The following is a 13,519-nucleotide window of genomic DNA, read 5'->3' as shown; positions in this document are numbered from 1 at the left end:
ATTGATTTCAAGTACTTTTCGGAGGCATACTGTTTACTCTACAATAATTTCAATTAGCAGTAATTTATTAGAACTTGCAACACAACTTCTTAGCCGCTTGATCGTAAGTCAAATATAAACCCAATTCCATTAGTTTAAGATATCACTTTCTCCTAAACAATAACATTCGATGCAACTAAACCTGTTTGGTTTTATACTCGTTCCTCGTAAATTAATGCAAGTAAGTTCTGTCAGGCCCTAAAAAATACAATATACGAAAGTTCCTAAGAAGAAGGGCATGTTTTCCACAGTCGATGGACTAGTTTTTCCCAATAATCATTTCATTTTCATTGTGTGTTAAGATAGAATGTATCTTGTCCGTGATAGCGTTGCGTAGGTGTTACAGATACTTCTCTATCTTCGCCACTATCGATTTAGGCCATCAGATGGGTTACATTTACAACTCCAGGCGGCCCTATATAAACGAATCGCTGTATTGCCCTAGCCCACAGTACGCTTTCATCTCTACACCAAAAAACAACCTCAAAAATGTACCTCCTTGGCGTTTTCCTGCTCTTGGTCGGCACTCACGTCTGCTTCATCGATGCGAACTTCGGAAGCGGAGAGGGAAATGACTACACCTACGGCACCCAGGCATCCACGGATACCCTCATCGCCAGTGAGACCATAACCAAGACCAAGTCCTTGCTGGGCACCACCACGAAGACGTACACTCTAACGCAGGCGGGCACTGCCAAGACCATCACCTACATCAAAATCACGGATCTGAAGAAAATGCGGGGAGCCACGGCCGAGATCACCTCCGGCGGAGTGGGATCCACGACGGTCACGATCAAGTTCACCTCTGCACGGAGCGCTGGCATCAAGTCGCAAGTGGTGATATACGGCTCCTAAGTGCACCCGATCCATTGGGATCTCTATTATTTATTTGCGAAGGAATTGTGTTCATTATACAACTAGACGATTATCATCGGTGCCACATTTATGAAATAAAGATCTTTAAACTAGAGTTCAACTTGAAGGGTTTCTTTATAAGCTGATAAAGTGATATATCTGTGTGATATAAATAGTTAAAGGAAAAGTCACTGTTATCGCTGCATTAGCCAAATTGAATGTAGTCGCTGCATAAGTAAATGCTATTAAGACACAATAGCGTACATATAGATACATATATTTACACATATATATCGTATGCATGGCAGCATAAATCAACTGCGGCACAGCCATTCCTCCGAAATGCGAAATCCGACTGCTGACAAGTGTCACCGGGAGATGCTATGACAAAGTGTCAAAAGAATGTTTGACATCTGACTGGCTGTCGCCGTCTCTTTCGCTCGCGTAGCCCCCTCTCTTTCGCTCGGCCGTGCGAGGACAGCGTGTGTAGCCTGTCCAAATGTACATTTCTCATATCTCTTCTTCCCTTACCCATTTCTGCAGGGCTTTCATATTGCCGCCCTTTTTTTTTTATATATTTATCCATATATTGCCTGGTTCCAATGGGATGCGGGATAGCCAGGTAGGGACATGGTCGCAGGTGTGGGGCAAGTCGGTGGGAGATGGAGGAAGGGAGGGAGTGCCTCTGACAGTCTCACACGTTTCCTTTTCGTCCCCCTGGCGATCCTTTTAGCACCTGGCCCAGTCCCCCGGTGTATAATTTCATCTGCCAACTGATTGAGTGTCGCAGTTTTACTTGTGTGAAAAACGAACAATATTTTTAACTAGAAATCGGGAATAGAGCGCGGAATGTTTACCGTGAAACGCGAACTGAAGTTCTGGCCCCACTGGCATATCGACAAGAAGAAAGGGAATCGTGTGCTAAGGGCTCTCATAGGGGATCTCAGCTACATGTGATATGCATAAAAGTTTCACTCATGTCAGTAATTTCTAGGTCTAGAAGTATTTCATGATCTTGCAAAACTGTGGGAACTGATTACATGTATTACAATAACTTCTTATATAGTTTGAAGATTACTCTATTTTTTCTCCTTTTCATACGTTTTCCAAACTCTGTGCTTTGAGATAAGCCAAGTTCCCAAGCTTGGGGTTGAAGGTTAACATGCGAACTAGGTGATACCCAAAGAGGAATCCCCACCATTCGAAAGTGTGTCAGTGGAGTGTAGCCCCAGTTGACCCACTCGCAGGACCATTCCCCCAAGAGCCCAACAGCAGACTGAAGAGGCGCCCCAAGATGTGGCCCAGACCTGCTCCGATGGCCACCCAATTTGCAGCTTTTTGTGGCAGGTAAGTTAACAGCGAGAGAAAGGAGGTCTCAGTAAATCAGTGGCGCTCATTTGTGGATCCAAAGCTAACAGAGGCAGAGAGCCACAGGATTTCCCCTCACGCGTGTGGAACGCAACTTAACAGAGTGGCTTAAAACAGGATTTCGATTTAACTTTTTTGGTAAACCCAACTTGTTGACTGCCCAAATGAAAGCCCTGCAAATATTTGCCCAAAAATGATGCATATTGTGTGTCCTAACAAAACTTTTATGCTAACGAAATATTTTGCCACTCTAAAATAGCAAACGTCAGCGGTTGACCATAAATATTTTCTGGCCCTCAGCTCGATGAGACTTTTAAATACGTTCAACGGAAAAAAAAGGACTGTTTGCATGGGTCCTGGAATTAGATTAACTATCCTAGCTTCGGGATTGAGGAAAAGCATTCGCCCAAAGGACCGCACTCCCACACAAAATGTATGGAAATACATTCTTGGCCGGAACCACTTGCATAATTAACTGAATTTGTTTGCTGCCCCAACCGCATTTGTGGATTGACTTTTCCGCTCGGACTGAGGTGGCAATCCCACAAGTTTTCATATACTAAATATACCAGATAAATATTTTCGTACAGGGCAACCCAGAGTGTGGAGAATGACAGCTGAATAAAAGTGATGCGCTTCGGGTTTTCAGCATTGCGTTCAAGCTGTCGAAAGGGTAGAAGTTAAAATACAATTTTCTGATAGTCCGAGATTTCTTTTGAAATGGCTGGAAAACAAGAAACGATTTCCTCGCCGGAAATAAATGCCTGCAAGGTGATTATTAAGAGGCTGTTCTCCAATACCTACAAGAATATTGCCTGGGTGTTCTACGAGCCACTGGATGCCCAGCTGCTGGGCCTCCACGACTACCACGAGATCGTCAGGGAGCCCATGGATCTGTCCACCGTGAGACATCGCTTGAATACGGCTTGCTATCTCACTGCCGCTGATTTCGCCAAGGACATGAGACTGATTTTCTACAACACCTATCTGTACACGAATCCCGGCCATCTGTGCTACCACATGGCCAAGCAGCTGCAGATCATCTTCGAGGAGATGTACGCCCAGGTGCAGTTGTACACCTGCTCCGGCAAAAAAACGCGTGCCGAGGAAGAGAGTTCTTCCAGCTCCTCGGATGAATCGGACTCATCATCGACGGACGCGGAGGTGAGCAGCTCAGAGGTTCCTTCCTCCAGTATTGATGCGCCTCCCGAATGGGCACCACCAGCACTCTTGGCCACTTCGGAGCAGCAGGAGCCATTTACAACCGAGGAGGACCTTGATCTGCACGCCAAGATTCAGCAGCTAGACGGCGAGGTGCTGCTTCACGTGATCCACTTGATTCAACGCATGGAGAAGGCCCAGTACTGCAACAGGGAGCTGGAGTTCGACATCTGCCAACTGAAGGTGCACACCAAGCGCTGCATCCTGGAGTACTTGGCCAGCAAGGGGTTCACCGGCAAACGAGTGGCCCGCACCAAGCCCAAATACAACTGAGTTCCATGAGTTCCATATTGAAAAAGGGTTTTCATTTATTGTAATCTAGTCCTTCTTGCCCAAAAGCCGCTCCGTCTCCTTCCTCTTGTCGCGCATGGAGCGGTAGTTTCGGAAGTCCCCGTTCCATGTCTTGTTACGCATGATCTCCTGCGGGTTGGAGGCTATGTACGCGAAGAAGGTCCTGCGTGGAGGTCCCCCAGGCACCAGATAGTTGCCCATGGCGTACCAGGCGGAGCTCATGTTGCCCAGGTAGCTGGCATTCAGCTGATCGTGATACGCTTGCTTAGCCAGGGTAGCCTAAAAAACAGAAATAATGGAGATAGTTTCAGAATAGTAACATATATCGAATGCACCCACCGTATTCTTAATCTGCTTGTAGTAGTTGAAGTTCTCCTTGGACCTGGGCATACGATCGATGCCCATGAGATCGGGGTTGGTGGGAGTGCTCTGGAGGATGGTGACCAGCTCGAATATCCGGTTCGACTCTGTTAAATTGTCCTCGAGCTCCTTTTGGCTGTAGGTCTTGCCGTACCTCCTCTTGATCCACTCCCGCAGCACTGGCAGCTTGTGGGCATCCGGCAGACAGGCGAGCACATAGCGGGGTTCCTTCCTGAGCACCCGCATGCCATCCTTCAGCAACTGGTCCATCTGGGCATCGTCGTTCGGATCAAACGTTTGCGTATCCCTGTGGGTCATTGCCTTGCGCGGCGTCAACCTGCCCATGCGCTCCATCTCGGCCCGCTTGATCAAGGTGCGCTTCTGCCAAACGGCCTTGGCACATCTCACCACAGCGTCCACGATCTCTGCCTTGTAGTTCATGTGGCTGCGGCAACTGTGGTTGCTCGAACGATCCAACGTCTCCCGACTATGGGGCGCCGTACTCAGCTCCAGGTCACTGAAGATTTCTAATTGTGGATGGGTATCCTGAATCGGTTGCTTTTCCAGCTCGTCGTCAGGAGGCCCTTCGGACTTGGTATCCGGAGGCGCCTCATCCTCAATCACCATCTCCGTCAAGAGATCCTTCAAGTAAAAGGGATCATCGACTTCGTCCTCATCCGACTTATCCAGCGCCTTCACAAACGACTTGGTCACAATATGACTCAGATCAAAGGGTTTCGGTTGGCCGCTTTGGAAGACCCGATGGTACTTGAACTTGTAGGGTTTGTTCGATCTGGGTCCCCGAAAGAACTTAGTTTTCACCTGCTTGTGGTTGGGGGGCATGCGCATATCGCACTTGTGAGCCTTTCTCTCCAGCTTTCCCTTGGCCAGAAGAAATGATACGGCCGTCTTTTTGGGCGCCGGCGGAACCTCGCACTCCACAGGGCCAATTACTTGCTTACACACCGGCGAGTTCTCCTTGAAGTCGACGTTGTGCATCCGGAAAGGGGGGCTAAAGAGTTTGAGGGGCGGTGGCTTATAGGGCGTTACCTTCACCGGTTTCGGAGGTTCTGGTTCCGGCTGCACTACTTTCGCTTTTTTCTCCTTCTTCCCCTTTTTGTCCTTTTTCTTCTTTAGATAGGGATTATTAGAAAACTATATCTATTTCGTGACTTTCAACTTACCGGCTTTCCGCCACCACCCTCCAGTCTTTTTCCAATTGCAGCCGTTTGGTCTAATGTTCGATCTCTATTTTTCTTCAATAGAGTAAGATTATGATTATCTTCACCAGCCTCCAGCCTTTTTCCGCGGCAAGTATAGATGGCAGTCGTTTGTGCTACTGAGCCATCCTTATTTTTCTTCAAAAAGAAAATGGTTATAGAAAATAAAAAGATATTTGGTAATTTCCAACTTACTTGCTTCACTCCATCACTCTTCTTTCCCTTTTTGCAGCCAGTATCGATTGGAGCCGTTTGGACTACTGTACGATCCTTATTATTCCTCTGTAGCGGCTGCTCTGCACCACCCTCCAGTCTTTTTCCGCGGTAAGTATCCAAAGCCGTGTGGACGAGGGCGCAATCCTCGCCCACCAGAGCACGACCCACCTGATCCATGGGCTCTGGCCAGGGCTGCGATACCAGCATCTTCTGGCACAGGACGCAGTCGAAGTTCTCAATGGTCAGCACCTTGGACTGGTCGCAGTGCATGGCGTTCCGGTGGCGTGCCATGATGACATCGATGTCGTGCTCCAACTGGGCCACGATTTTGGCTTTTCGCAGTTTGGCGTACGGCTCGTTCACATCGAGGAGCTCCAGGCAGCGATCCCTCGCCTTGACCGCTAGTTCATCCCTCAGTAGTTGGGCCTGCAACACCTGTTCCTTGTGCACCAAACACATATTGGCCTCGGGCTCCCGGCTTTTTGGGGTTTCCTCCTGCTCCTCCTGCTTGCCCTCCACTACTGCCAGTTTGAAGTAGCGCTCCAGGGTCTCGGAGAGGGTTTTCTTGATCAGCCGCTGGCCGGGATTCAGTCGGTACGCCGCATACCAAGGCTCCTCATCGTCCTTGCCATAATCGGGCGGACCATCGATGGGCCAAAAGCTGAACGATACGACAAAATCAGGAATCTTCGCCGTCAGACGAGAGATCCTTGGAACGGGTCTCGGTTGCTTTAGGAAGTAGGGCGATTTCTTGGAGGGTTTCTTTGGTGGACGCTCCGTGGTGGTCAGGGAAGCTAAGGATTGCGTTTGAGGATCTGGTATTTTAACCGGAGGCCGGGGCAGCACAGTGTCCAGAGCTCGAATGGTGGGCAACATATCGATCTTGGCTATGGCATTCATCAGCAGCTGCTCGTTAATGCTGTAGACGCCATCCTTTTGTTTCGTCTTGTAGTAGCCCTCCATCACAAAGTAGAGGAAGGCCAGTATGTTATTCCTGCTCAACTGCACCATCCGGCTGATCTTCTTTTTGGATATCACCGGCTGGAGGCCCAGGGCTATCAGCATCTTGAACATCTTCTCCCCAGTTCCCTGCTCGAAGTCATCCCGCAGGCTCTCCGACATGGTGAACATCGTGTCCTCCTGCTGCGCCGATATACCCATGTACCACTTGGCCAAGTCCAAGTTCCGGGTGAAGTCATCCAGCTTCTTCTGGAAATTCATGGCAAATCACTCTGTGGCGCAATTTTGTACTCTATAATTTTTCTACAAAAAGGTATTTAAATAAAAAAAACAAGCTCTCAGCTTGGCATGTGTTCGCAAAAAACTGGGTTTCGTATGGAGTGATTAGAACTAATTCTGATGTCAAAGGTAGATATGATAAATTATTTTGTAGAATTCCGGTATTTTAGAACATGAAAAGAAACAAATTGAAGCAATTCCAATATAGCCAGTAATTCTTTAAAAAATGTATAAATCCCTTGCTCTATATTACCTAAAATTAGATGGAGTTCAACTTTAAAGTTCATATTTATTTAAAGAGTTATTTCATTAACTAACAAAGTATGCCTTGTTCATAAAAAACAATAACAACCATTTCGATGTTTCAATGAACAAATTGTGTGTGCCGGGTGCCGAGAATCCTATTTGAACATTGTTCGATGATTTCTAGTCCGGAATTGTTATTCAAATCCTGGGATTCAGGACGATGGACTACCGAGCGATGAATGAATCCTGCCAATGTCCACGGTGTCGGTGTGAAATTCGTTTGCCCAATCAACCGATGCCCTGCCAACAGAAATGTTTCCCGGAGAAATATGTGATGTGTGGTTCGGAGCAACGTCTTAGCTGGCAGAAGAGATCAGATACTCAGGAAGTTTTTCAGAATTTTTCCCAAAGAAATCCTCAAACACTTTCTCGGGAATCTGCTCAGAGTTGGAGTTTCCAGCCTCCTCCAAACTGTTTCTGTGGACAGCAAAATCCGACGAGAGCTCAGCCAAACTATTCTCAGCAATTTTCCAAAGAATATTCCCAGCAATTTTTACCCAATCCTACTCAGCAGTGTTCCCAGCAATCTCCTTGCATTTCTTGTTGTGGCCAACAAAATCGGCAGAACTGCTTTCAGCCGCCCTGTGCAAACTGGCTAAGACCATGTTGCATAACCCACGAAGTGGGCGTTCAAACGGAGGAGGTGGAGTGCGAGATCGAGATCAAGCCGGAGTACATCGCGATCACCGACATCACCACAAAGGAGGTGGAGGTGAAGCATCGCACTGGGAAGACGGAGACTATCTTCGAAACGGTTCAGTCTGTCACCCATTTCCCAGTGGCGGAAACTCAGTACCTTAGGGATAGTGACAAGGCCATAGAAGATGATGTGGTTCCCAATGGAGTCCCCAATCGAGCCATGAGGAACTCCGAGCTGCAGCCCATGCTGGATTCGATAAGGGCGAAGGTGCCAAAATCTGAGCGTAAAAGTACAATGGAGGAGCTCGTCTACCATGAGTATGCGAAGAGCGAGCGCGACTTTAATGACCCTAAGGCCACGGTAGAAAAGACTATCCTCAAGGACTTGCCCGAACCCCAATCGAAATCCAGACCGCCCAGCTATACACCCTCTTCTTCCCGACAGCCCAGCGGGGATACATCCCACCCAAGGTCAGTAAATGACGAGCCTAAAGCGACGGTAGGGAAGACAATGTTCAAGGATAAGAGCCCGGTGGACTCGCCCGACTCGCCCCAATCGAAATCCAGATCATCCAGCTATATTCAGCACAACGAGAATCAATCCCAGCCACCACTACCGAGAGCCATTTCTTCGATTTCGCAGGAAGACCCATCACTTGTCAAGGATGAAGATGAAAGGTAGGTGATCCTTCAAAGAAGTAAAGTACAATAAATTTAATTTTACAAGGTAATCCTTATTTTTTCATATAATTTATAAAGCCACTTGCTATTGCCGCTTTCATTTGCCATATGCTTAATTTCTTAAGACGCTCTAATTGAAAGATATTATATTCGTAGCAAACCTTTTATACTTTTCAGTAGTGACAGCAGTTCGACAGATATCGATGCACATGAACATAAGGAATCAATGAAGAAGGAGAAGATAGTTGTACCCGCAGGCTCTGACAACGTGAGTACCGTGCATGTGAAGGTCACGAATAGAAAGGAGGCATCAGTGAAGCAACATCATGACCGGGAGCCCAAGAAAACGGCGATCTTCGAGAGCAGCGTGTCTCAGGTGCTGATAAAGAAAAAACCGGAAGAAAAAAAACCGGAGGAAAAAAAACCGGAGGAAAAAAAGCCGGAAGTGAAAAGGCCAGAAGAAAAAAAACCGAAGCGCCCACCACCCAAAGTGGAAGTGAAGCTGGGCTATCCGCCAAACGACTTGGTCTGCAGATACGCCAATCCTCCGGTATGCAGACCCACCTGCGGCAGCAGCAGATGTCCTCGTCCGCCGTCCATCTCCTGCAATAAATGTCCTTCCTGTCCTCCATGTCCGCCCTTTCCGCCCAGCACAAGACAATGCGATCCCATCTACGGTTTTGGCAGCACGTGTGTCGGATACTATTGTCTATAAAACAGGTCCTATAAAAGAAGTGCCCAACTAACTCTCCTCACAAACAATAAAATATTTCAAAAACCCATATAAGTTAGTTCTCTAGTCCTTTAATAAATGGGCAACACGAAAATCCTGGTAAAATAATTTGCGGTGCGCAAAGCCACAGCTCGTTAATGAATCAATTTCGAAATGGATTTTGGCCCTGAATCGTTGTTTATGGTCAAAAACGGATTGCTTGAATGCAATAGCGGGGCAATAACTATAATTGAGACCTTAACGATGAAATGATTATAATATTCAGTTTGCCCACTCAATTGCCTGCTTCTGATATTCATTGACGAAGTCAAAAGGTCCGGCCAGCATTTCATTTCATTTCATTATTATTTCCATGCCATCGTCGTCTCCAAGCAGCTGAATCCCTGCTGTCGCTCACTTCACTTGGTTATTTCCCAGGTTTGTCGTCTGGGGGAAATTGAATATTTTATCTACGGATATTAAGTGCCAGAGATGCAGCCACAGTTCTCTGACTACTTACAGTGCTCGATAAAATGTTTGTCATTTAATTTTTAGTTGACCCTTCGATTGGCTGGTTCAGGAATAATTCAGCCATTTGCGCCCAAGTAAACAAAGCAAAATTCAACACTGCCAACAGCAGGAGGCTAGGCTCAACGGCAGGATGTTCACTTTTGGCCACTAAAAGTTCTCCTTTCTTCCTCCGCCTCGGGCCGTCATTTTATTTCGTTTCATGTTTTATTCACCACTTCCGCCGGAAATAGACATGCGGATGTGTGTGTGAGTGTGTGTGTGCGAGTGTGTGTTTGCGAGTTGGCCTAAACATTTGTCTCGTTTGGCACGCCGATGGATGGATGCCATGGATTTTTTCGGGGGCCTGGCCAACAAAGTAGAAACTGTATTCCCAAACAAATCCCACATAAATGCTCAATTTATAACAGACCGGAAGTTAAACTTAATCAAGCGTACTTTTTGGCTTATTGTTTAGTTCTTCCTCTGCCTCCTCCCCACCCCCCTTTGTATTTACTTAACATATTTTATTGCGATACTTCTCGTTCTGTTTTCCCCCTATTTTCCCGGGGATTACACGGGGATTTTGTGTGTCCAAATGCCTGGAATATCATCTCCATTCGTTGTGTCCCCTGCCATTTTCAGCATTTCAGCATTTATTCATACTCAAACTCCATTGTCGTAGGTTCATTCCGTTTCGGTCATTTGATATTTCGTTTGATAAATCTACGGCATCAAAAATGGATGGACCTGTAGTATTTTTGTGCTCTGAATTAGTCAAAGCGTTCGTAGGCATCAAACTGAAAAGGTTTAACCAGGGATTTGCATACACACCGAGGCAACTGTACTTCCAAAAGGCTCAAAGGTTAGTTGGTAAGTCCAAAGCCTTGCCATGAGTATCAATAAAAAATAGTTTATCAAACAAAGGCCTAAGCTAGTGAGGCTTTCAATTCTACCACTCTTAATTATGGATTATTCGTACATGAACTACAAGTCGAATGCTTTGGGGCAACTGTACTGCTAGCTCAGAAGCAAGTACCTTGTGCAACAGCCTTTCATTTGATTATCCCGAAAACATTTGCATATTTTGCAGACGACTCCCTCGAATCGAAATCAATTGTTAGCAATTAACCCAATGTAGAAGTCGGTGGGCGGATGCCCCTTGCCACATGGCCGCCATTGTCTGTTTCCTTCGCCAGATCCGGGATAAGCGAACGCCTGGGCAAACAAGTGCGGGTGGCTCAGGTGGTGGAAGGTTATGGAAGGTGGCTCAGGTGATGGAAGGTGGAGGAAGGTGTCTTCAGGTGAGAGGAGCTGCATTTGCGAAGGCACTGCGTTTCCTAATGCATTCGATAATTGCATGCTGTCGAATCAATGGAGCCACTTCTCCTGCGGGACTCGGTTGGATGTGGGTAGGGTCTTGGTCTCCGTCTCAGGCGGATTGAATTCCCTTCCATGTTGGCCTAATTAGGAGCGTATTGTTGTTTTGCCAATACAAGGGTTTACACTAATAAGTTGGGATGTTATGTTCGCATTTTATTGCACTACTACAAGATTGAGCACCTTGAGCAAATTCAAGCGAAAGAGAAACAGAGGAGATGTCTTTAGTATGGAATATATTGTACAAATTGGGAATCATTTTTTTTCAGTGCATACTAACAGTATGCAGGATGAAGTGAAGTGGCAAGTGCCCATCACTCAGCCCGAGCATTCAATGCCAAGTGCTGACGCTCGCATGTATTCCGTTCCATTTGAATATTCCGGCTCCTTAAATTGACAAAATTCAAAACAAATTAAACTATGGAATGATGAGTATACACCGGTTGCTGATGAACAAGTGCACTCGCTACGGTCATGTGCTGCGCCCTTCGATGCGGATTCCCCGGCGGACTTCGACCTCATCGGGACATCACCTGAGTGCTGCCCTCCAAGTGCGTCATGGCTCCCAGGCGCCTCGAAAGGATGTGCCCATGCTGCAAATAAGTCCCGGTAAGAAACTGGACATCGAGGTGGACTTTATTTTGGCCAAGGACAAGCCGCACCAAGTGTCCCTGCCCACGATGATTTACTTCTACAGCCCACTGAGCCGCCTGACCACCATGTTGGCTCTCCTCCGGCTGAAGCTCCTCTGGGACTGGGACTTCTCCGAGCAGAAGTTCATTGAGAACTCACGCCAGGCAGCCGCCGTTTTCACGGACTTCGTGAGGCGTCGCCGCAACCGGAATGTGGAACGATGCAGTACGCCCATGGGCTTCAAGCAGATCAAGCACGATCTGCTGGATGATCCGCCCGACTGGCGGCTCAAGATGATGCGCTTCGAGAAGGAGCACTTCCGGCGGGCCATTCCGCTCAAGGTGCAGCTGCTGCGGCACTACGACCATCGCTTCGCCTTTCTGGACGTGGTCTTTGTGGCTCTGCGGAGATCCAACGACTTCCGGTCACCGGCGGAACTCAGTGAGATGACGGAGCTGCTAAAGGAGTATGTAGATCCCGCTCAGTTGAGGGTGCCACATCCCCTGATCTTCGCCGAGGTGTTCATGCGCTTCCGGCGCGACTATTCCGTGGAAACCACGAAAATGGGCAATGTGCGGGACAACAATCGCTGCATGGGCCAGTGGCTCGTCTCCACGTATAAGGTGGTGCGCTTTGACATCCTCAACCAGCACCCACTGTTCGACATTCCCGAGTTCCAGGAGTGGATGCCGCCGGTGCTGCCCAGGATGGGTCGCAGCTTTGAATAGTTGGCGTTTGGGCAGCAGTGCCATTTTATTGGGTCATTTGCTTGGAGAGAAATCCTCGTGCTGTAAGATTCTGGTATGCTATTGTAAAATTATTGGGTAAACACGTCGCCATGCGGACTAAGATGTAATTAACCTGTTGGGAATATATACAATAAAATCCGTTCATGTGATACTCCCAACTAACAATGTTCAAACTGCCAGAAACAGGCTTTCTTTCAACAGTCTGGTTGATAGGGAAAACGAGCACATTTTCCCACGCAGAAATTGCCATAAATTTGTAATTAGCATTGGTGCCCCTGTCGCCGACAAGATTCATGGGCGAAGTGATGCCGATACTGCCAGTTCTCAGCTGGGAAATCTTTTCTGGGATAGTTGATGCAGGAAAGCAGGGGCACAGGTGCAACTCACTCACCTGCTCGCTTATCGGAACACGTTCCTCTGCAAGCCTGTCAATAAGTTGAATTTACTATGCGCGTGAGTCGAAAAACCACTGACTGCCGGTTGCAACTGAGAAAATGAGGTGGTGGGTGTTTGGGAAAGGTCTGGGGAAACCCTCGACTCTCTTTTCTTTGGCAGTCTTGCCAAGTCGGACTTGGCGCGATATGCTGCGGCTTCTGTTGCTGCCACTTTGCCACTTGCCACTTGCCACTTTTCACTTTGCCGCTGCACTCAAATTTAAAGCGTGCAATGTTATGCTTTTAATTTTCCGCTCAATAAAATCCTGTGGCTTTGGCTCCCAGAAATTACACTGTTGGGAGCCATTGCCATGTGCTGCTCCCCCCTCGGCTCCTCCTGTTTTGGCCCTTTCATCATTACGATGCAATAATGAGTTTCTGCAACATTTGCTGCAAGGTTATTGTCCCTTAATCAAAAATGCGGGCAAGCGTTGTGCTGCGGAGAATCCCTATTTAATGATTAACAAATTTCTTTCGGTAGTTTAACTGGAAAAGCTATTTTAAGCCCGAAGTAAACTATACATACCCTGCTCTGCAGAGTGCAAACTTTATTCGAGTATTGCTCAATTAATAAACTTTTGAGTGCATAAAGTAGGTATGTTTGTTCTGATACACGTGTACCCTAGTTACTAAGAGTTGGAAAGTTATTACTGAGCGACTTTTAAGTTG

General features: G+C 47.2%; 5 protein-coding genes across 6 annotated transcripts; 4 read left to right on the top strand and 1 right to left on the bottom strand.

Annotated features, from left to right (window-relative positions):
- Positions 1 to 478: 478 nt before the first annotated feature.
- On the top strand, positions 479 to 1,009 carry LOC6531803. Its single transcript, XM_002092554.4, has one exon. It carries the CDS (start codon positions 529 to 531, stop codon positions 892 to 894), a length of 366 nt encoding a protein of 121 aa, XP_002092590.1. The 5' UTR covers positions 479 to 528; the 3' UTR covers positions 895 to 1,009.
- Positions 1,010 to 2,856: 1,847 nt separating this feature from the next.
- LOC6531802 (bromodomain testis-specific protein) lies at positions 2,857 to 3,781 on the top strand. Its single transcript, XM_002092553.4, has one exon. It carries the CDS (start codon positions 2,983 to 2,985, stop codon positions 3,754 to 3,756), a length of 774 nt encoding a protein of 257 aa, XP_002092589.1. The 5' UTR covers positions 2,857 to 2,982; the 3' UTR covers positions 3,757 to 3,781.
- Positions 3,758 to 6,916, bottom strand: LOC6531801. 2 transcript variants are annotated; one of them, XM_015196073.2, is made up of 4 exons: positions 5,550 to 6,916; positions 5,319 to 5,492; positions 4,114 to 5,265; positions 3,758 to 4,053 (listed from the first exon to the last, which is right to left on the bottom strand). In XM_015196073.2, the coding sequence occupies exons 1-4, from the start codon at positions 6,789 to 6,791 to the stop codon at positions 3,802 to 3,804; spliced, it is 2,820 nt and encodes a 939-aa protein (XP_015051559.1). In that variant the 5' UTR covers positions 6,792 to 6,916; the 3' UTR covers positions 3,758 to 3,801. The 2 variants fall into 2 exon arrangements, with proteins under 2 accessions (XP_015051559.1, XP_002092588.1); XM_002092552.3 differs by having other exon boundaries at positions 4,114 to 5,262.
- A 222-nt stretch (positions 6,917 to 7,138) lies between these two features.
- LOC6531800 (titin) lies at positions 7,139 to 9,216 on the top strand. Its single transcript, XM_002092551.4, has 2 exons — positions 7,139 to 8,432; positions 8,613 to 9,216. Exons 1-2 carry the CDS (start codon positions 7,276 to 7,278, stop codon positions 9,148 to 9,150), a joined length of 1,695 nt encoding a protein of 564 aa, XP_002092587.1. The 5' UTR covers positions 7,139 to 7,275; the 3' UTR covers positions 9,151 to 9,216.
- Positions 9,217 to 11,354: 2,138 nt separating this feature from the next.
- On the top strand, positions 11,355 to 12,574 carry LOC6531799. Its single transcript, XM_002092550.4, has one exon. The coding sequence runs from the start codon at positions 11,460 to 11,462 to the stop codon at positions 12,393 to 12,395; it is 936 nt and encodes a 311-aa protein (XP_002092586.1). The 5' UTR covers positions 11,355 to 11,459; the 3' UTR covers positions 12,396 to 12,574.
- The last annotated feature ends 945 nt before the right edge of the window (positions 12,575 to 13,519 follow it).

This window comes from Drosophila yakuba, chromosome 2R (genome assembly GCF_016746365.2).
Source record: "Drosophila yakuba strain Tai18E2 chromosome 2R, Prin_Dyak_Tai18E2_2.1, whole genome shotgun sequence".
NCBI lineage: Eukaryota > Metazoa > Arthropoda > Insecta > Diptera > Drosophilidae > Drosophila > Drosophila yakuba.
This window is presented reverse-complemented; position numbering and strand designations above follow the sequence as displayed.